The sequence below is a fragment of the Larus michahellis genome, chromosome 6, assembly GCF_964199755.1.
Source record: "Larus michahellis chromosome 6, bLarMic1.1, whole genome shotgun sequence".
Taxonomy (NCBI): domain Eukaryota; kingdom Metazoa; phylum Chordata; class Aves; order Charadriiformes; family Laridae; genus Larus; species Larus michahellis.
Window position 1 is genome coordinate 8103665 of NC_133901.1, and position 22574 is coordinate 8126238.

Sequence of the window (22574 nt, forward strand, 5' to 3'; positions counted from 1 at the left end):
GTGGGTTGCTCTCCCCGTACCCAGATGCGCTGCTCTGTCTGCACCGGTTCACACCGATCTCCCCCTCCCGGCACCGCCGCCCGCCTGTCCGCGGGCCAAGCCCCGCGGCCCTCTCTGGACTACAACTCCCAGAGCCCTCCGCGCCGTCCCGGTCAGCCCGCGCCAGCGTCCCCCCGCGAAGGCCGCCGGGGTTTGTAGTCCGGCGGCGGGAGCCGGGCGAGGAGGCGGTGGCGGCGGCGCTCCTCCCCGGGGGAGGGACGGCGCAAGGCGTGGGGGACACGGGAGACAGGTACCCGCGGGCGGCCCTGCCAGGCACCTCCTCGCTGCGGCCGGCCGCTGGCTCCGCGACGCGGCGGGGCGAGCTGCGAGAGCGGCAGAGCGCGGCGGCCTCCCGCGGGGGCCCGCAGGCGAGTAGCGGCCTAGGGGCGCCCGCGGGCTCTGAGGGGGGCCGCGGCCGCGGGGGGTGCGGCACCGGCGGAGCCTTCCTCGGCCGGGCCGGGCCCGCTGCTCCGCGGGAGGGACGGGGCGCCGCGGGGCCGGTAGCCGGCAGCGGCCGTGCGTGGAGCGGCCCCCCCGAGGCCGCCGCCGGGAGGAGGAGAAGGAGGAGGAGAAGGAGGAGGAGGAGGAGGGAGCGGCGGGGCGCGGGAGTCGGCGCTGCCCGCCCGCCCGCCGGCTGCGCCCCAGCGGAGCATGCACTGACTGGCTGCCTCGGCTCGGAGCCTTCCCAGGCGCCGGGGAGCGCGTTGCATGGTGCGGGGATACACGGTCTCGATAATAAATGATAGAGGATACAATGACTTTGCTGTCTCTGCTGGGTCGGATCATGCGTTACTTCTTGCTTAGACCGGAGACCCTGTTCTTGCTGTGCATCAGCCTGGCCCTGTGGAGTTATTTCTTCCACACGGATGAGGTGAAAACCATTGTTAAGTCCAGCAGGGATGCGGTGAAGATGGTGAAGGGCAAGGTGGCCGAGATCATGCAGAATGACAGGCTCGGGGGGCTAGACGTGCTGGACGCAGAGTTCTCCAAGACCTGGGAGTTCAAGAGCCACAACGTGGCTGTCTACTCCATCCAAGGCCGGAGGGATCACATGGAGGACAGGTTCGAAGTAATCACTGACCTGGTGAACAAGACTCACCCCTCCATCTTCGGGATATTTGATGGGCACGGAGGAGAGGCAAGTGCTCAGCTGGAAAAAAAGAAAAAAGAAAAAAAACGGGGGGGGGGGGCGGGGAGGATGGTTACAGGGCAAGGAATGGACGTGTTCGCCCGCACCAGGTTCGTGCGGTTATTTTGAGACATTGTTTGCGGGGGGCAGGGGTTTCCTTGTTTCTTGGGGCGGGGGGGAATCTCTAATTAGGGTTTGAGAGATACTCCATTCTCTTTAGCTCTCATTACCCCTTCCACGATCAGCGCGGTATAAATGTGTTTATACCCCCTCTGCCCTTTACAGTAGTAAAGGTTTAATTGAAGTAAAAGCTGTTGGAGGTCGCTCTTACGTGCGTGGAATAACGATGATGAGCAGAAGCTCCCTGGAGGCATCTTTTGTTACAGCGAAGTGTGGTGTGATCTGATTTTGGCACAGGGCTGGTCTCCCCCTCCTGTCAGGAGCTGTGCTCATCGGCAGTGGTTAGAGAGGAGTCCTTTTAGAGGCAGGCGTGTGTGCAGCCTTAAAGCTGGTGTGCATGGAACGTGTCTTCTCAGTAATTCACTTTCAAGTGAGGACCAGTGAGTCACTGAGTATCATGTTTGTGAATTGCATGTAGTTTTTAAGTCATTACAACTGTGCTGTCATACTTGTCCCCTCCCTAGCGGAAAGCCAGGAAAACTGTCATTTTGAAACTTTCTGGTGTTTAACCTCTTAACTTTTTTTAGGCAGGGTGATTTCCTTTAGGTTGTGCTATGTAATTAGTATTACAGCTTGATGGGATGCTTCATTTGTTACAGATGACAAATGTAAATACCTCCTCTTCCTTTAGGTTTGTAGTGCTGCCACGTAGCTTTTCATAAAGCACAAAGCACATGTTTCATAACTGTATAAAAGGACAAAGAATTTGTCCTTGTGTGACAAATTAGCTCTAGCCAACCATTATGCTGGGTATGAGATTACTTTACAGGTTTTGCTGGGATGATGGAAGCTGGAGGGAAATGTTGAAGTTTTTCATATAAGTGCTCCTGCCGAGGAGGGGTAAGGCAGCAAGAGAGCCTGGGTGTTCGTCCAGCTGCTTTCGCAGATCAAGTAGTCAAAGTCTGTCCTGGAAAAGCGTTGTCAGTGGCCAGACACTAATGGAGCACAAGGATGGCAGCTGCTGCCCCTCTAAACCTGTAAGTGCTGCCTTAAAAAAACCCAGGCCTCAGGCACATAATCAAAAAGCTGCTCTTCTGCCTGCACGGTTGTAAAGGGAGTCGCTCGTCTGGGCTACTGCAATCTCATGGTGTCTAGCGTTTTGCCCCCTTTAAAATAATGCAAACACTTGGGATATTGAAAATTGTCAACTTCATAAAAAATTCTGGTCGTGATTGAACCCTGTTTTCCTCTTTATGGCTGAATTCAATTGGGGCACAGCTGTGCCAACTCTTACTGGCATACTTGTGCCAGTTCACTATCCCTTGGCCTTCGAGGAATACAGGTAGAGATATGTATGTATCGCAAACTGGTACACATCTTCTCCTGAAGGGGTATTAGCTCTGATCAGTGTATTTGGTATGTCGCTTTTGTTTTCTGAGGCTTTGGATGGAAGGTGCCAGCGCTCTGTCTTCTGCCTTCTTCCCCTTTGTTTAAACTGACAGTTTTCCTTGTCTGAACTGATCATCCAAAACAAGTTTGCAGAAATATGTGTGTCATGTTTTTAAACAGTATTCTGAGATTGTTACAGATAGAAGTATGATATACATGCTTAGACTTTGGCATTGTGAAAGGGGGATCTTATTTCTTTCTTTAATTTTGTATCCTATATGTATCTTGCCCTACATCTGATTGCAAACTCAGTATATTAAATAACCCAAAACTAACACAGAGAATAGCTACATGACAACAATGTGCCCTATATATTTTTTTGCTTGTTTGTTTGTTTTGTTGTGGATCTTGGAATTACATCCATAAGAGATATTAATGATAACACTGGATCTGTGGAAAGCTCATTTGTCTTTTGTATTCTGATTCCTCAGAACTTGCTTTAATTGATTCAGTGGCAAAGTATAAGGCTTTTATATGAGGCCTGACATTTTGAAAGGTTTAGCAGATCTCTCTCCAAATCGTACTAAAAGTTAATATTTTTAAAACTTATGTATTTAATATCTCTTATTTATCTTTCTAATGAAATCCCCAGATGTTCTTAGTGGCCTTTAATCCTACAAAAATAGGTGCCTAATCACTGAGGACATAACTAGTTTTAGATTTTACATAAAACTGATCAGAAGAGCATGAACTGTGTGCTGTGCATAGAGCAAAAAATAAATTATGAAAAATAGGTTTTAATCTAAGCAGGTTTTATAGTTTTGATTAGAAAAGAGGAGAAGAAAAAGAAATAGCAAAAAGTAATGGTCTTACTTAATCCATAGTACATAATACTAAATTTCAGGTCTCTATTTGAACTGGTTTTCTGGATGTCTTATTTTTATTTTTATTTTTTTCAAAAGATAAGTGACTCTGTGGAATACTTTACCTGCATATGTAGCAAAGCCTTTGTAAAGATAAAATTTGCCGTATTGGCTCCCATTCAATTTCTTTATGTGTATTTAAAGAACAAAGAACTGCTAATCTCTGGAGTTGCATGTGAAACAAACTATTCTGTATGGGGAAAAACTCTTTCCAAACAGACAATACCACAAATGAGATGCTAGATTAATTCTTTCCAGCTATATACAAGGGAGTGTGTCTCCGGTAATGACTTCCTGCCATATCATGTTGAAGTGGAAGGATAGAGAAGCGTGACTCAAGTAATATGAATTACTGTGTAGTGCTAATTTTTGAAGATTTCTGGGTTTTGCTTAAAGTGCTTAAATCTTGCCAACATTTTGCATAAATTCTACCATTCTGTTATGTCATTTCCTCTTCCATCTTACAATTTTAGCCTGAATAGGTTGGCAGACATTTACTTCAATTTTGTGGCTGGCTTGATGAAAAAGCAATACTCAAAAGTAATTATTAATGCTCTGTGTTACAACTAGGAATCTGGTGTGCTGCTGCAATTACTTGTTCAAGGCAATAATATTTTAGAGATAAAACTTGATACAGGGTGTGTAGTGCAGTCTTCTTTTATAAAAAGTTAGTTTCTTGAATATTGAATAATACTACTAACAACAACAACAATAATAATAATGCAGAACAGATAGAGGGCAAAGAAGTAGACTTAAAAAGAATAAAGAAAACTTTCTGCCTGTTGTTTCACTGAAAGACCTCACAGTGAAGACACTGAGGAGTCTTCAAGGTGATTGAACTTGGTCAAAAAAGAAGAGAAGAAAATATTTGTCTGTTCTCTCATCAGCTTCTTTATAAGGCTTAAAGATGGCTTGAGTGCTTTTTTCCCCCCGCTTTTTCTTTTATTTAGAAGTTTTGTGGCTGCCTAGACTGGAAGATTGAGAAGTGGCAAACTGCAGAAAGGATGAAATAACAAACAAGTAGCTTGAAAGCTGAGCAAAGGAAAGGATGGATGCTTAATCAGAATGATATATCTGTTTTAACTAGCATTTACTAAAGGGTTCTTTTCTCAAATATTTAAAGTTTAAGCACTCAGTTTAATGAGATCTCAGTATTAGACAAGAACAAAGTAGCTCAGCTACCATCTGCAGTTTTATGGTTATGGCTCTGTCACATATCATTGTTTTTGCCTAACCCTATGAGGTGAATACTTTAAAAATAATTATAGTAATAGATAGTACTTTATATCCTGCCTTTGCTTGTTTGCAGTCGTAAACTGATGTGCATAATGACGGTGTGAATTTAAAGCTCAGTAACTGTCTCATAAAAAATGCCTTGCTTTTTTTTTATTTCTCTTAGCCTCCTTAAATAGGAACATGGCAAAGCTTGTTCCTTATGATCTGTAGGTGTGGATAAGAGCATTTTCCCTGATATAATTGGGTTTTAGAGTTGCCAACATAGTGTTGCAGTATGTGAAATACACCTTTTTTTATTTTTATTTGTAGTGTAGGGAAAAATTGGGAAGTTCAGACATGTAAGGAGGGAATTTGGTGTATCAATGGCTAATGTTTGTAACCACATACAAAATCACTTGAGGCTTTGTGTGCCACAGGACCTTGAAATCAGTAGCACGAACTGTTGGCAGAAGTCTCTGGTTACTGATTAACTTACAAAGACAAAAAAAAAGGGAAAGGTCAGAAGATAATGGTGAGAGTCCTGACTAGTGTTGCCTGAGACTATGGAAACGTGAATGCTGAGGTAAGGCCTGGAGAAGAGGGCACCCTGCCAGCTGTGTTTAAATGAGCCTGCTGTGCATTTAAAATATAGGTACTTGAAAGCATGATTAATTCCTCCCTGATTCATTGAGGTGAACTTGCTGTCATCTTCAGGCCTGCTGCAACAAACAAGCTGCCGGGAGGTTAGGTTGGGAAGGGAACTTCTGAAACGCAGCGTACCATGGTAATAGCTCGTGTGCCTATTCTCCTCCTTTAACGAAAATTAGATGACTTAGTCCTCAGTGAAGGTGAACGGGTAAACTACCACAAATTTACCAAACATGAGGATACCAGCAGAGCAGCTGTAAATCATACTGTCAGAACAGGACATAGTACCTGTACATTTCTGTTCATACCATTTAACATGACTTTTTACCCCTTCACAAACTGTTGGCCTGAGCTCACCTGGGTGTAGGCTGTGCTATAATGCTGAGCATCTTCTCAGGGACTGACAGGGGGAGATTTATTCCATTTAATTGGAGATAATAGTTGACAGTTGGAAGGTAATGTTTACCTTCTACCAAGTATGAACTAATGATATAACTGTTTTTTTGCGATCTTTGGATTTTTTTATTAGTTTCTGATCCTAATAGCAGAAGGTGTTTATGTTGCGTTGAAAGAAGAGAAAGCTACCAATTCTGATTTTTTTTCTAAGTTTATCTGGATCTGCTAATTCTAATTCAAACCTGTTCCTCTGATACTGAACTACTTAAGCAAACTTAGTGGTGAAAACTTACTCATCATACTTTTGAGTAAAGGCCATTAAGGATTAATGGCTTGAGATTTTATAAAATAGAAGAATAAATCAAACAACAGTTTTGAGGGTTTTATGGATGTTATAGCCTAGTTGTAAGGTGGAGTCTTTGAGGCTTTGCAGTTTTTAAAAAGGAACTGCTGGGATGGTTTTCCTTTTATAGAAATTTCCTTCAGTTTCTAATCTAGAATCTTCTGCAAAGTGCCTAAATGTTTGAATAAATATTTACATAGGTGAGGTCATGTTGATACACGTCTTAAATCTGCTTATAAATTCCACACTAGTGGCCTAAAATACAAGCCAAAATGATATATAGAAACATTTCTGTCATTTTGTTTGGTTTATCCAAGCTTTGATTCTTGGATATCATATTACAGGGTTATGATTTTCACCCTACAAAACCATGCTTATTTGATTTTTAGGTCTAACTATATGCTCATTTGCTGTACAGAACTGTGACTTAAAATTGATTAAAATGGTGTAGAAAAATGTAATTGGAAGTAGGAACTCTTATCGCTGCCACTCACAGCTGTATCATTTGGTGTAGAATTGAGTCTTTTTCAATTTTTATAAAAATCAAGAAGTCAATTAATTTTAAATGTAATCTGCCAGCTTAGCTTGGATCAGTGCTTCCATGTTTGGGCACACAGGCAGCCAACTGATTGCCACTGGTTTAATTAAATCAATTTTGATTCTTGGATGCTTTCAGGTTATGAAAGTCATTTAAGTTTCTCCATGAACCTGAGTTAACTCGGACTACTCCATAGGAAGTGTTTGTGTGCGTGCTCTTGCTGCGTGGTCGATGCTCAGCAGCTTATCCATCGCCGTAGATGGGGAGGATATTTCACAGCTACCAAACAGGAATGTTCAGACCGCAGTTGTTAGAGTGCCTGACGCTTTTTAACTTGATACCCTGCGGTTGCACTCCTGGGGTTACGTCCTTAGATACATAAGCAATTTCTAAAGACAGATCAAGGCTCAGAAATAAGTAACGTCTTAAATTCTTTAAAAATGTGCTGATTTGTGCTCCTCCTGATACTGCTTACCATACAACATAGGCAATGGAGAAGACTTGTTAGCTAGTCGTGCTTAACCTGGTGTCCAGCCTGGATGTATAATAAACAAATTTAAATACAGTTTTGGGGCAGTATGATTTTGGTCAATTCCATTCTGTAGGTCATGAACTTGGACATTTTTGTGTTTAATAGTGTGAGAGAAAGAAAATTCAGATTCTTCCGTCATGTGGGGTTAGTTAACACAGCAGATTGCTCTAGCTCTGTCTTGAGTGTCATGCTTTCAGTAGCATTTCTGTAGACCAGAGCAGTATTTCTCCTTCCTCCCTCTTATTGAAGATCCAAATATTTATGGTGTAAATTGTTCCTTAAAATTGAGTTTTGGCTTCAGGCAGTTTCAATTTTTAAACAGTCTCCTGGCTCATAGATGCTTTGTTTTGCTGTTGTCTAGTTTTTGCTAGTGGCTGCAATTCTCTACAGTAGTCTTGGCCCTGTAGGAAGCCCCCATAGTAGTTGCTGGGTTCCCAGGTACTGTATCTGGCACCTCTAAATTTTCCCTTGCTCTCAGGACCCTTCAGCCCTGCCTCCTTCACCTGGCCTGTCTATCATGCTTCCTCAGCATGTAGGTATTGCCTTCACAGAAGTGAAACTATGGGGCGTGCTGCACCTTTCCTCCAGCCCCAGGAGCCTTTGGACATGCTGATCTCTTTGGAAATGGTCATGTGTGACATTAGTCAAGTTTTATGACGCAGAAGGGTAATCCAAAGGTATCTGGCACTAATGTTTCTTGGGTCTTGAGGTTCGGGACTTGCTCTTCAAGCACAGCATAGATACCGATAGATCTAGAAAAAGGAATAAACTGCTTATATACTCCTTCTGTAGTGCCCTTTGGTTTGAATCTATGCCCTTGAAATTAGAGTTCCCAAAACTAATTCAAGGGTGACAGCTGCTATAATTATGCACAGAAAGTCATATGCCTCTAGCTCCACTTCTTTGTTCTAGTATTTATTAAAACCTGAAAGTTTAAGTGAACTCACCCACCCTTTGGACCCTACTGCCATCCTCCCTACTCTGTGCCCCTGCAAAGCAAGCATCCTCACATATGTCCCCTGCTGTCCAGGCAATTTTGTGACCATGCTTTTGTACCTGAGCATCCCATGAACCTTACACCTTCATCCATGCAGGATGCTCTACCTCCACAAGCTGTGCTGTGTTTGCCCATGGGTCTTTGCACCAGGTAGGTCCCTGCATGTGCTGGGACCCAAGCAGACCCAGGAGGAGGAGCCGTGCGTGTCAGCAGTAGCTGCCTTTGCTGGGGTGCTAGTCCTGCATCTCAAGCTGGATGCCAAAGACAAGCAGTAATGTGAGCTGTTGCTGCTCATACTATGTGGCACATCCGCGCTGATTAAAATGATCTGCATATTCCTAGCGGTGTGCGTTTGCGCCCCAGTTTGAAAACCTCTGTAACAAGTTCAGGAATATATGTCCTGTGCCACCACCTTCTGAAATAGGGAGTAGCTATGAGTGAGGCTCTTTTTCCTTCAAAACAGCTTTTATCACTACCAGTTCCCTTCTGCTGCTGACTACCTAGTCAGGTTCACTGTTATCATCAACGTTCACTATCAGTGACTTTGTTACTAGATACCAGTCCAGCTGGACAGACCAGTTTCTCTGGCTTACGGCCAGCCCAAGAGATCTTCCATATAAAAGAAAGTCATGAAGATTTAATGACCCCCCCTTTGTCTTCGTTAGCCCTGTAGAGTTTCAGTTCACCCTGGAGGTAATAAGACAACAAAAGTGACAGGTAAGGCATGTCCCAAAGAAGTTTCCATCCCGACAAAGTTGTACATATAGACAGCTTGTGATCTCCGGGCCATTATAAGTTGTGTGGAGAATCAGTAGTTGCGGGTGGAGAATATAAGTTGGAAAATTGCTTTCTTTTTGGGCTGCTTGCATGTTTTTGTTCCTGTTGTTTAGCTAGCGTTAAAACACGTCAGCTAGTGTTTTTAATAAAGCAGTTTAAAACTTACTGCCAAATGTAGAGATTTCATTTGAAAGCAGGATAGCTTTAAAAAAATGTAAATTTCATTGCAGTTCACAAGAAAAAAAGGTTTACAGATGGCAGAATACTAATAAATACTCGAGTCAGGGTAAGTAGGGGAGACTGGTGAGAGTGTAAATTGTAAATAACTGCACATTTATGCCATAAGGCCTGATACTTAGATGGCAAAGCTGTTACTGATCTGGTATCAGTGAACTGTCTTGTTCACGTTCAAGAAATAAAAAGAGTAGTCTTAAGACTAGGCTTTCAGGTCTAGATTAATTTGCAGGCCATGAAATAATCTGGCTGGAAAAATCTGCCTTTCTTTCTACTCTCGTAGAAAAGTTATTCCAGGAAAGTAGAAGTTGGGTGGTTACATATGGCACTGAGCTGGGAGAGGGGCTCAGGCTTCGGGGAGAGCAGCGTCCAAGTTGTCGAGTGATAGAGTGAAGCGGACAAGGGGAGAGGAAGAGGCAGCACTCTTTCGTTTGGGTGCCATAATGAACTTCTGAGAGCTGCGTGGCAGCACGGAGTACCAATCCTGCTGCTGCTGATACAAATTGATTACGATGCTGAAACATTGCCGGCTCTCATCATCTCCGACCTTGTCTGATTCACAGCTGTGTGAGCAGCTGACATCTCCAGCCAGACAATCAAAGTACGTGTTTTAACTGCTAAACCACAATGCAGTTATCCATGGCACGTCATGTCGGCAAACCTCAAAGCTCCCCTGGAGAAATGAACATTTATTTGCATTACTTTCAGTGCTAAAATGTTATCCCTTGCAAATTTTCTCATTGTCATAAATGTTGAAAAAGCCTGTATTTCACAAAATCCCCTTCAGGGGTAAACATTTGATTTTATTAAGTTCCGTTATAATAGCTGAAACTGTCATACAGTAGTGCTTTCAATCAATATGCTTTTTAATGTAATAAATCTCTTTACTTTTTTATTCTCTACCAGATAGAAAACTGCTGGAGGGCATGAAACATTTCTTCTGATAAGCGAAAGTGCGTGGCCCATAATATAGTTCTCTGGTGTGCCATGGCTCACTTGCACTTCTTTAAACTTGCTTTTTGAGTGGGAACATGATTTATTTGCAGGTAGTCTACACACGGACTGCGCCTTAAAATTGCCTAAACTTTCCATGAAATGTGTGTTTCCTCCAAACACACGCTAAAGCTGAGGTATTGAAATATCTGATTGTGATCAGCATTAAATAAAATGCTGATCCGAGGCTGTGTGCTTCAGGAATGGAAACTTAGTGTGGGAGCAGGAGGAGGGGGAGGACAAAATGTGCTTGTTGTCTTCGTTTTCTTAACATTCATAGCCCCAAGCTTTCATTTACTTTCCTGCATTCGGTGTGAATTTTTTTTTCTAATTTTTCTAGTTCTTTTTAATTAACGAGGTCTTTTAAAAGATGTATAGGACACTATATAGGATAGTGAAGGTGATTTTAATGTTTTGGTTTTTTTTAATCTGACACATATGTGATGTGGTTACAGTGGGGGTTTATTTCTGCTGGGAAGCAGGGAAGTTGCGCAAGAGTCCCACTGAACAAAGCTAGTATATTCATTAGATATTTACTCCTGATCATCCTAAGTTTGGCCTTTTATCGGTATGGAAGAAAAGGGAAATCACGCAGGGAGAAGTAGGAACATAACTACAAAGTAAGTAAAACCAGTTTCTAGTTCACAAGCAGCAATGCTGGGAAGGAGACTGAATCCCATTTCCCTGAAGTGGCATTAACTGGGAGACACCAAAGTGTCTGAAGTCAGTAGGATTACAGTACATGTAGCTGGTTGTGTTGTAACTCATATTCTCATATAACTGAGATTAAACAAGATTTTTTTGTGAGAGGCCTATGATAACAATCACCTGATACTGGGATCATGATGCTCAGCACACCTGATCACAGCTGGTGACGTGAGGACTAAGCTCCCTTGGGTCTGTCTGTGGGCGGGATGCTGCTGGGATTCCTGCTGGAGAGAGGTGAAGGTGAGTGGCCTCATGCTGCATACTTGCTAGTCAAGTGCTGGAGATACAGTTAACTCTGAACTATGACACGGAAAGTCATTTTTTTAGTAACTGCTTGAAAAAAAGCTGTTTGCTGCTCTTTCTGTCCATGAAATTGCAAGCATCCAGCGTTCTTAGTGGAATAACTTGGCACAGGGACTCCGTCGCAGGAAGAGGGTGAGGGAGACCAGAAGTAGAGTTTGGGACTTGAAGACAAGAATGTGAGTAGAGGAGAAAAGGTAGAGTAGCGTGTATTTTTTGCATCGTAGCTTGCCTTAATTTTAGACTGCTGTAAGACTTGGACACACTGTCCTAGCAAGATCACCAGGCAGCCATAGGAAAAATACTATCAGTTTCAACGTACCATTGTTTATACGCTGCCTGAGATCCAGAACCTGAGAGATGTACATGTAAGGGTTATTTCTGTGGTTTAGGATGAATACTGTTTTATATCCCTCTACATGTTTGAGAGGAACAGAGAAGCATGAGTGTGCGTTTTGGCAGCATTTCTTTATGGCTCTTGAAAGAGCACTAACAGTTTTGTAACTCTGGATGCTCTGAAAACTAAACTTTGCCCTCTTTGTTTCTACTGATGGACACTGGTTTGCTGGCACATATCAACAGTCCTTATTGCTGAGGACTTAGAGAACAAAATGTAGGACCAGCTGCCTGTTTCATAATGCCAATTGGCATCGACACGTCAGAGAAGAGCTCCGAGCAGCCCCTCTTCTTGCTTATGTTTCATGCATAAATAGTAATGTGAGGCGCTACGCTAATTTACAAAGAGATTGGTATGACAGACTTTTTCATTTTGCAAAATGTTTTATACTTTCATAGAAAATACATCATATAAGTTTGACTTTTTTTTTTAAAAGGGACTTACAACTGAACCACTATTACAGTAGTGGTTTTGGAAGGCAATGTAGAGTGATTGAATTCTCTGTGGATGAATGTTGCATAAAAGATTTGTAATCTTTGGCAATTAGAAAATTGTTGCTGAGGTTAATGGTGATATTATTTTTAACTTTGAGGGCAGGAGCAATCTCCTGCCTCCGGGATGGAATTATTTCAATCAGTGCTTTAAATAAGCACTTTGTTTGATGGTTTAAATTGACAAACATTTAAATCATCAACCTGAATTCTTTTTTTGCTTTAGTATTTATTTTAGCAATTATGTATCCTGATATACTGATTCACATTATTTTTATTTTGTATTGTTTCTGAGAAGCAGAATGGTATTTACTATCAATTATTTATGTGGTGAGATTTTTTTTGCCCCGTTTTTGTGTGGATATTGTAACTGTAAATAAAAGCAGAACAAAAAACTAAGTAAGAGGCCAAATAACGTATCTACATTTGTTAGAAGTTATTGAGTGATTTGTACCTAGAACTAATTGTATGCAACTTCTTCATCTGGAGGGTGAATTGATTTGAGACACGCTTCTGGGACTTTTAAGGTCGGTTTTGTGACGGAGGTCCTCTTACCCTTTCCGAGACCCAGACTCCAGGGCCAGTTTGTCTCTGATGAGGTCAGATACTGTCTCCTCAGCCTCCAGTTATAACTTGCATTAGAGCAGGACAGACAAGAATTGGAGGTAATTCTGCCTGATCAAGCTAAGCTCTTCAAAGAGAGCCATGATAAGATAGTAAGGTCAAAAACCCCGCATTTTTTCCTGCTTAGGAGAACCTGCCATCCTGTAAGGTATTTTTTTTCTAGAGTATTGGTGTCCTCACCTTAATCTGCTCAAAGGCTCTGTCCTAGTGGTTCTGGTAGGAGAGATGGTCCATTGATATTATCAGTTCAGTAACTGTATTTCTCTTTAAACTTCAGAGACAAGTATGTGCCATTTCTAATCTGTTATTTCAATTAGTTATCTTATTAAAGTGATAGATTATATTCTCAGGCTCTGAGATATAAATTTTGTTAATAGTTTTATTTTTAAATAACGTGGTTTTTTTTAAAAAGCGACTTTCATCTAACTTATGTGCCTTCTTGTAAAGAACAGTGCTGGTCTGCCTGGCAGTGACATATAGCAGCTCAAGACAGTAGCTGCGTACTGGTTCGTGCTGCAGGTCTGCATGTGATGACTAGAAAAATACTCTGAGTAAATTAGAGTATCTCTGGGGATGTGTTGGTGTTTGCACTCCACACTTTCAGTTGCATGAGTTGGAGAGTTTATATATTCTAAAGTATTTGTGTAAACTTGCAAGACTGGCAATTGAGATAGCTGCTTCTAATAAACTATAAACAACATTATGATGCCATGGCAGAAGAGCCAAAAGAAAGTGTATCCAGCTGCATATCGGAATTAGTTGTTTCGAGTGTAGGTTTTAAAAGCTTTTTTGGCATGTGGGTTGTGCGTCTCTTATTAAGAAAAAACCTGACCGTGAAGGAAGATGAAAATCATGTTGATGAATAATATGGAAGGCCATAACCTCAAACCTATTATAGTGAAGAGAGATATTTTTACTGGAATGTTTTGTTACTGAGTTTCCCAGCACTCCCAGTTGATAGGAAAGCTAAATACATTTTCAGTGACAAACACCATTTAATTGAGAATTTTTTTTATGTACAAATTGAAAACAAAGCATTTTGTCTGACACAGCGGCTTTACGTCAACCTCACTGTGCTTCTGATTCAAAGTATTTCAAAAGTGTGTCATGAAAACATATTATACCTCTGTGAACAGGTGTTTTCAGATCATTTTACAGGCTTAAATTTCTGCTTATGTCCCTTGGCTGATCTGATAGAAGTCAGTAACACAACTGAAAATAGAACTTTATAGTCCCCCTCTCCTTCTCTAGATGCAACTGCGCTTTTTTTTTTTACTCTCTCCGTTGGACACCAACATCATTAACTGTGTGCCTTCCATTATCTAATGTAACACCATCACCTACCTGCTGGGTTTTGCACTCTTCGGTTCTGTTTCTTAATGTGGTTATCAAGAAAGTAATGGCACCTAAGACACAGCAGCATCAATGCTTATTTCACATTGGTACCATCAATCTTTGTGGTTGTCTTTCATGCCAAAATAATGTTACTGCCATGTCCCTGTCACTGTGAGAAACCCTGATTTGAACCTGGGGCAAGCACTGTGCTACTGTTTGTCATATTTTAAATGAATTCTTTCAGCATTTTGTTGCGAAACAGAATTTTTGGTTTAAAAAGGGATGTAAATTACAAGTGTGAGAAGATGACCAGCTGTTAGACGTGACATGACAAGGGTGAGGAGCACAGCTGGTTTCTTGTTAAGTGAACTCCCAGTCCTGGTGGCTGATTTGATAGCTGAAACTCACTGCGGATGTCACAAACTCATCACGCGCCTGACCTATGGGTCTGGCACTTCATCAGTCATTTCTGGAGCTGGAGGGGGTCTGCCTGGCAGTTTCAGGAGGCCCAAGCACATAACCAATTAACTGAATTAACCCCCAGAGCCTCCATCCCTTCTCTGTGGAACTGTGCAGGGGGAGAAGCTAAACATAATCTCTGTGCTTACCTGCTTCTTGGAGGGGGTACTCGGTGTTCCCTTTCTTTGCCAACAAGAGTCTTTCAGTGTAGGGAGCTAATGGCAAGACTTGAAAACTTGGCATAATTTGGCCTCTCTTGAGCAACATTAAAGGAGACTCACTGCAAGCAATCTACTGCTTGCAATTTAACTGCTGCAGGTGTTGCAATGTGGATTCCTGGGGCGGTACTCTTTCTCCTCTCGAATTTTCTGGTGTTGAGAGTTAAATAAATGCCCTGGAAGACTAAAATGTTCTGGAAGCTTTTGATCCAGGAGACCAACTTCTAAGAGGCTGGGGATGTGAACATAGTAGCAATGTGGAGGCTGGAAGTAAGCATGAGTAATGTTTTCTGATTTAAATAAGGAAAGAAAAGTTAAATTAGGGAACATAGGATTTTTTTTACTTTTTTCATGAAAATGCCCCAAAAGATCTAGTTAAGTGTTTTTGATTTTGACTTTCAAAGTTACGTTAATAAAACATTTAAGGCCGCTTTCTTAAATTAAAGTGCTGTATCGCAAGAAAATTGCCCTTAGCACTGAGGGGTGTTTCAAGGTGAAGAGGGCTGAGTTGGGAACAATAAAAGGAAATTAAATGAATTAAAATGGGAGTTGGGTGTCTGTGTTTTCCCATCCCTCTTTACGGCCACATGAGGAGAGAAAATCAAATGAACCAAATGAAGAAAGTGGGTGTACACCCCAGCTTAACAGGGATCTTACTATTGCCTAAAGCTTAGAGTTTAAACAACTCCACACCACTGGAAAGAACGTACAGGCGTTATTTTTGTGCAGCAAGAATTAGTGAGATACTAAACAAGAAAAAGAGAGAGAGAGGATGAATGTTCAAAAGGAGCGTTCATCAATGTAAGTATTTTGTAGGGATAAGTATTTAATGGTAGGAATGAGCTAATGCCCAGGCCCTGAGCTGCCAGAGAATCAAGATTCGCCAATAAACCGTTTCAAAATGCATCACCATTGCCTTCTCTACTTCAGTCATTAAGCCCTAATACCCAGGAACTTATTCAAATGTGAGAGGTCAAGAGCCTGTCATGAAACTGTCTTCACAGGAAGAAAATGAGTCAAAACACTCCAGGAAAGCTTTTTTTACTAATGGATCTCTGCGAACGCCCGTGTCCTGGGGAGCACAGTTCCCACTGATGTACTTGAGGAGTTTGTGCGAGCACCTCTTTGCATCTGGATTTTGAAAGCTCTGGCCCAGATTCATATGGCCATACACAGGTGTACAGCTGCCTGGAGGGAACTCAAACTGGCAACTTTGTCGTTTTTCCTCTAACTCTCTAGTTATGGTGCTCTAGGTTGATAAATTAGAGAAGAATCCAGGCTGTTTCAGGAGTTAGCAGTGTTCCTTGTACTTCAGTAGGAGATACGAAGTCAGTGTTTCCTTGACATGTCCTGGTTGTGCAACCTCACTATTTCAAATGTGATACTTTTCAATATTTGAGACCATTTGAACCACTTGGAATTAGTAAACATGTTAATGGTTCTTATTTGCATGAATTTGAAAAGAGCAGAGCTATTTTAAATTACATCTGATTTCCGAAGGGACCAAAGTAGGGATGGGCTTAACTGCCTGGTGCGTACCTCGCATTTCTGTCAGGTGCCTGGTGACTCTGGGGCATGTGCCTGAAAAGGGAGGCGTAAGTGGAGTCTTTCTTATCCCTACCTTCCTCTTTCATTAGCAGATTGTATAGCTATATGGGAAACTATTTACAGCATAAAAAGAGCTTAATTTATCAAAGAATAGAAACTGAAGATCTCATCAGTCCCAAGTGAGATTTGAGGGAAAGTTTAAAAAATAGAAGTGGAACAAGCCAAGTCTTTTCCCTTCCTTTGTATAGAAAAACTAAATCAATTAATTTCATTCTTAATTCATTTTGATAAAGATAAGAATATATGTTTCAGCCTGAAAACAAAGGTTGAAACAAGAATCAAAAGGGACCCATATACTGAACTGACTTATGGAAGGTGGCTTTGGTGTGTGTGGGGTGTGTGTGTGTGAAATAATCACGGACACCGCTGCTCCTGCAGCTGGATAGCTCTTTCTCAAGGACCTTTTGATCAAAGCCACTACCAGTCCAGACAGAAGCACTGACAACACAAAACTATCTGTGTCTGCGGGCAGCTGTAAAGAGGATTTTCTGAGTTTTCTTAGATAATCATCAGCCTCTGTTGTTTCCAGTTGTGTTGTTTCCAAAGCTCTTGATAGAAGAGCTATTTGTTGTTTGGGACAAAAGTGAAAAAGGAAGGATGGCTACTCTGTGAGCAAGAGGCACAGGCTCTTAATATATTTATGTGCATTTCGTAACATTGGGTATTCCCACGCTGGACTGAGAGGTGATAGAAGAGTACAATTGCAAAGTCCTGGGTATCAGTATCTCTCTCCTAATTGCAGTGCACCTTAATAACATACTTCAAGATTTGCAGAGAGCCAACTCCTGCTTTGCCATGTGAGTTCTTAATCAGGAAAAAGAGCATCTTGTACAAAAGCCTGAAGCTATAATGGATTTAACACTCATCTTAAATGTTTCTTGAGGAGAAATATTGCAGCAGAATGCACAATTGTATCAGGTTATGGTAGTTTGTAGACGAAGGCATGCCTGTACCCCCGTCACCGCTGTGACTGTGGCATGTGCAAGCTTGTTTGAGCAAGCTTGAGTACCGCGACCTGTGTAGCTGTTGCAGCACTCTTTGAGACTGAATAAAGATGTGTAAAGTTAGCCTGTGTGGGTCTCCATCTTACAACAGCCACATGCTAGCAATATGCAAAGAAGCGATTTAAAATTAGCACTTCAGCACAGTAGTATAGATTATCTTCAGTATAAATATATCTTCTGCTGTCTCTGCCAGACCTACTTAATTCCTCTTCATTTTTCCCAGCAACGAGGTTGAAACATTTAACTGCTTAAATGAAATACTTGTTAGCTGTTGTGGGAGTTAATACTTGGTATTTGTGCATGAAACCAGATCGTTGTTCATTAGGTTGGAATTGGGATTTCTAGGTAGTAAGAGAAGATAAAAGTGCTGTTTCAGATTCTGCTGTATGAGAGAATTTAGTAGTAATTACTTATTCTATGGATGTTAGGTTTTGTTATTTTATATACAGCTTTTTAAGTATAGACTTTAAATACTCATATCCTGTCTCAAAAACCAAATTCCAATCTGAATCTGACAATCTGGATTTAGACGGTTTTGAAACATGAATAGGGAAGCTTGCAAAGCACTATCCAGCACTGTATCTGGATTTCATCACAGTTAGTCATGCTTCTTTATTTTCTGGACAAGAAATTTGCATACGTACTCATTTAATGAATCAAGCATGGGGAGAAACATTCTGCGTGTTTGGTCATAGTGCATACGTAAACAGTAGGAGGTCAGATTCCAAAACGTAACTGTTCTTTTTAAGTTGAAAGCAGATCATAACCATGAAGGTTTCATACCCTGAAAGTATATTTAATAGAGGTTTAACAGCTAAAAGATGTCTTATTTAAAATGAAAGCTGTTATTACATGGATATATGTTTAAGATCAGTGAAATTTTGCTTTTGTTGCTTATATGTAAACAACTTGCTTGTGATTTGACTGTAGGAAGGAGACGGTTAGCCTGTAATCCTTGCCATGTCAGTGCAGACTGGATTTAACAAAGGAGGTGATGAGAGAGTTTGTTGGAGTAACTTTTTGCTCCCATTTCATAAAGGTTGCTTAAAACTGCCTAAAAGTGAAGTTCATAATTTTTTTAAATTGTCCATACAGTAAAAATAGTAGATTTATATTGGCAGAATAATTCATTGCTCCCTGGTTGTAATCCTGATGTGACTGCTGCCTTTCCCACTGCATATTGAAGTTCTAAAGACTTCTTTAGTTGCAAGGCATTCATCTAGATGAAATGGAAACAGAACTTTGAAACTAAGAAAGAAATTATTTAGTGTGTGGAAAGAGATGAGGAAGAGTAAAAAGAGGATAAGAAATACAACGTTGTGCAGCTGTATCAAATTCATTTCTGCTTTTTGTTAGGATGTCTAGAACTAGTAGTCCGTGCTCTCGTGATTCTCACAGATGGTGTTTTCAGTCCTTGTTTGGCTGACAGAAGATGACTGGAATGACAACTATTTATTGTGTCAGGGGAACGCCTTGGGTGGACAGCGGTCTCGCTCTGCGGGAACTTGTTCAAAGACTGTGGAACTAATGTGTGCTAATATAGGAAAACAGAAGCCATGAAACGCATGCGAAGTACGAGAGAGAACCCAATTAACAAAGTTTTATTCCATCTTAAAAAAAGGTGGAGGTTTCTTCAGCAAAAAGCTAAGAATACTTGAAGGAAACATTGTCATATTTCACCAACTGAAAAAGAGCAAGGGGTCTCACCGAAAACTTGCTATTTGAAGCTACAGCTGCTCATCAACAGCTATTATCAGAGGCAAATGTTGGGAATGGAGAAGTCAAGACAGACTATGTAGAAGATGAAGAATCTGTGAGCGTTATTGGTGTTTAGGTCTCTATTAGTCAAGAGGGTCTTGAAGATTTGTTATTTTGAATTGTTCCAAGTGAAACAATAGGAAATGGGGTTTTTGTACCTCTGTAAAGCTGTGTAAGCATGTCAGAGGTTGAGCATTTGCTGTGTATATTATATCTGCCATTGAAATGGAGTGGTAGTATACAAAAATTTTAATCCTTTCATTGTGGAAACCGTATTTTTCTTTCAAATATGTTGAGTATCTATTGTAAACATGATCCTTTAAAATAATTTTTGTATTTATTAGTCCAATCTTAAATTACTCCTATCTTAACATATGACTTCTCTTTAGAGAAATAGTGCAGTTTCAAAATCTGGATGTAGTCATACTCATGCTCTGTGATTATTTGATCTTCCTCAATGCTGTAATGTTTTGAAGTAATGACCATCCCGTGGTAAATACGGATTGCAGTGATGTCCTCCAGAGTTCAGTGCACATTCTCTTTTTGAAAAGTTAAGTTTGAAAAACTGACTTTCAATTCTTTACATATTGAGGGAAGGTAGAAAAGGAGAGAAACTTTTGCTATATTATAAAGGCTGTTAATCTCTAATAACTACAGCTTTTGAGTCTGAATTTGATTCTTCTTTATTGCGCCAAAACTTTTTTTTTTAAATTTCTGAACTACTTTGTAATTTATCAACTGAGCAGCTGTGTTGCAAGAAAACATCTTATTCTAAGATTGAGAGACATAGAAATATACTTTTTGGGAATGACCATTATAGCTGTGATGCAAACTGAAGGACACTTGCTAACAGAGCAAGTTTGTCTGGGAAAAGAAATTGAAATAGTTTGAATTAATCTTATTTTTTTCATAGAAGCAAAACCAGAAGTTGAAACAAACTCATCTGTAATTTGACGGTATTTTGACTGGACACAAGCAGTTTTCTTCAGTACTCAGGAGTTCAATAAAGGAGAAACATAATAGTCTTGGTAGTCCAGCAGACCTCAAAATATTATCCATAGCTACACAGAGAAAAAGGAACTGATAAGTGCAGTATAATTACTTAAAATTATCTAATTTGTTCTGTGACACAGACACGTATTTGTTTGCAAAATTTAATCTATTGGGTGACTGAGTAGGAAAAAACCATGTCAAGACAGAGGTCAAACGCTGAAGTTCAAGATGTTATAAAAAGACTTTTGCACATGGAAAATCTCCAGTCAGTGGGCAAAGCTGGCAGGGAGTTCATAAATCTTTGCGGGAGCGGTCACTGCTATGAATTCCCAGCTGTGAAGTTACTCTGGCCTTCCAGTACAACACTGACTTCCAAACACCTATAAATGTGCTAATTTTTTTATGCATACTTTTTCATTTGAATTTTCCAGTTCAAGATTTTCTCTAGCTGTGCAAGATGTCTGTAGCAGGATGTGTCTTGGATGCGGTCTGTTGGTAGAGTTAATGTGATGTTATTCCCCATCTGCTTTTTGCTTTTTCCTACATAAAAACTTTGCACTGAAGTGTACAGCCCTCATCTCCTCTTTGTAATCAGGAGAAAATGTATTACCATATTCTAGGAACACTTAACTCCATACAGTGTCTTGAATAGATGACAACATGTTCAAACGATGCTCACAAGTAACGGCTCCCTTGGACTGCCTTGCAAGGAGGAAAATTTTCTTTCTTTGTGATGTATTAAGATCCAGTTGGTATTCTTAAATATATATGAAATTAAATATATATTTCTTCCAAGGCAGGATTTTATATATAAATATATATTTTCCAAGAAGTCATCCTTGCTTTGTTTTATCAGAAAGGCCACAATTATTTTACCACAAATGGCACAAGTAAATGCAACCTGATTCTTTCTCCGTGACAAAGCCTGTGTGCCTACAATAATCCTCCTGCTGTTCAGTTAGAGATGCAGCCTCTAGACTGGAGGGAGGAAGCATCCTAAGATGCTGATTAAATGTCTAAGTGTTAGAAGAAATTTATTTATCAGTTAGCTTTCTTAGGTCATACGTCTTCTGGTTTAGTCTGCTAATCAGTAAGACAAGCAATGTATGTCAGATACATGTATTTATACAGAAGCACGCACACACATTTGCTCATAAGCGAAGTCCTAGTCTATACATGCGGAAATAAAAATCCTCAGTGTGATATCGGGCATAAAATGTTTGTGTAAGACTTAACACAGCAAAAATTGGCAATAGTTCGTTTAGATTTTGTGCTAAATTCAGATGCCGGCAACAATGAAACAGAGGAAAGTCTGAAATGCAAACTGCTATTCCACTGAAGCCTGGAGGGTAACAAAAAGTTTCAAGAGGCACAATGGGAAATTTGCTTTGATTTGGCAGTTCTTGGCCCTGTCAGCAGGGCCAAGTAAACAGAATTGAACTCTGTGGATGAAAGCTTTGTGAAAATGTTATTTTAACAACAAGTGCACTTAAAATGTTTAACAGATTCTAATTAGTCCTATGAGTTGGTGGATTTTTTTTTTAAGAAAACCCGAGGAAATGGTTTGAGAGTTAGGTATTTCCAGCTGATCAAAAATCTGCATGAGACTGTTAGTCTTTTAGGGATGCAGATGTGGAAAAGAGGCAGCTGTAGCAGCAATCAGCATGAGAGAGCAGTGCCAGCATCATGAAGAGAGAGATGAGTCCTTTGCCTTTCAGGTGGTGCTGGTGTTCTCTGCCTTTGAGAAACACCTGCTTTTATACTAGTAGAAAGAAAAATGTCCTAATCATTCTGCATTTTTGCGTTAAAGCATTTGTCTGAAACCTCTAGATAACCTTTAATACGGTAAATGCATGTAATTTGGTGGCTCTTTTAGGGGAGTATGTTGTACCTTCTTTAAAAAGAAGAAAAAAACAATTATGGTAGAACATTTCAGTTAACGGGCGCAGTGTAAAAAGCACTAATCTGCAGTGAGTAACACCGTCTCAAGTTAAACCAGGTATCATCAGGAAATTTGCCATATGTATAGCTTCCTGCTTTGAATTTAGAGTCATAGAGTAGATTTCTTTCCAAGCTCATCAAAAATAGCTCTAACCAGTCTTCCACAGACTGTAGCCTGTATTTCCTTAAGGTTCATCTATATGCAGAGGTTCTGCTAGATTGACATTTAATTTGTTTGCACTAAATTACTTTGCATCAACATAAAGGTCTTAACAGTCCTCTAGCGCAGGATGTCCTGTTTCACCCTGTATCTACCCTTTTAACTGGCATAGCTGCCATCTGCCTCCCCTACTAGTTTTCTGCTTCTGGACACTCGAAACACTGCAGTTAAAAGTTTTCTGTCTCACTGTTGGATCAACTCTCTGTGGACTTCTCTTTCTCCACAGCCTCACTGTGCTAACAAAA

The 22574-nt window shown here is 40.8% G+C and overlaps 1 protein-coding gene across 2 annotated transcripts in view; it reads left to right on the forward strand.

The window, feature by feature from the left end:
• The first annotated feature begins 254 nt into the window (after positions 1-254).
• Positions 255-22574, forward strand: part of PPM1L (protein phosphatase, Mg2+/Mn2+ dependent 1L) — a 109807-nt gene continuing 87487 nt past the window's right edge. Inside the window, exon 1 of one of the 2 annotated variants that reach the window (XM_074592962.1) lies at positions 255-407. Coding sequence is in view for 1 of the 2 variants with exons in the window: in XM_074592961.1 (XP_074449062.1) it covers positions 779-1177 (399 nt within the window). In the remaining variant the exon portion in view is untranslated. Of the gene's footprint in view, positions 1178-22574 lie in introns of both variants that reach the window. The other variant, XM_074592961.1, reaches the window with a different exon arrangement.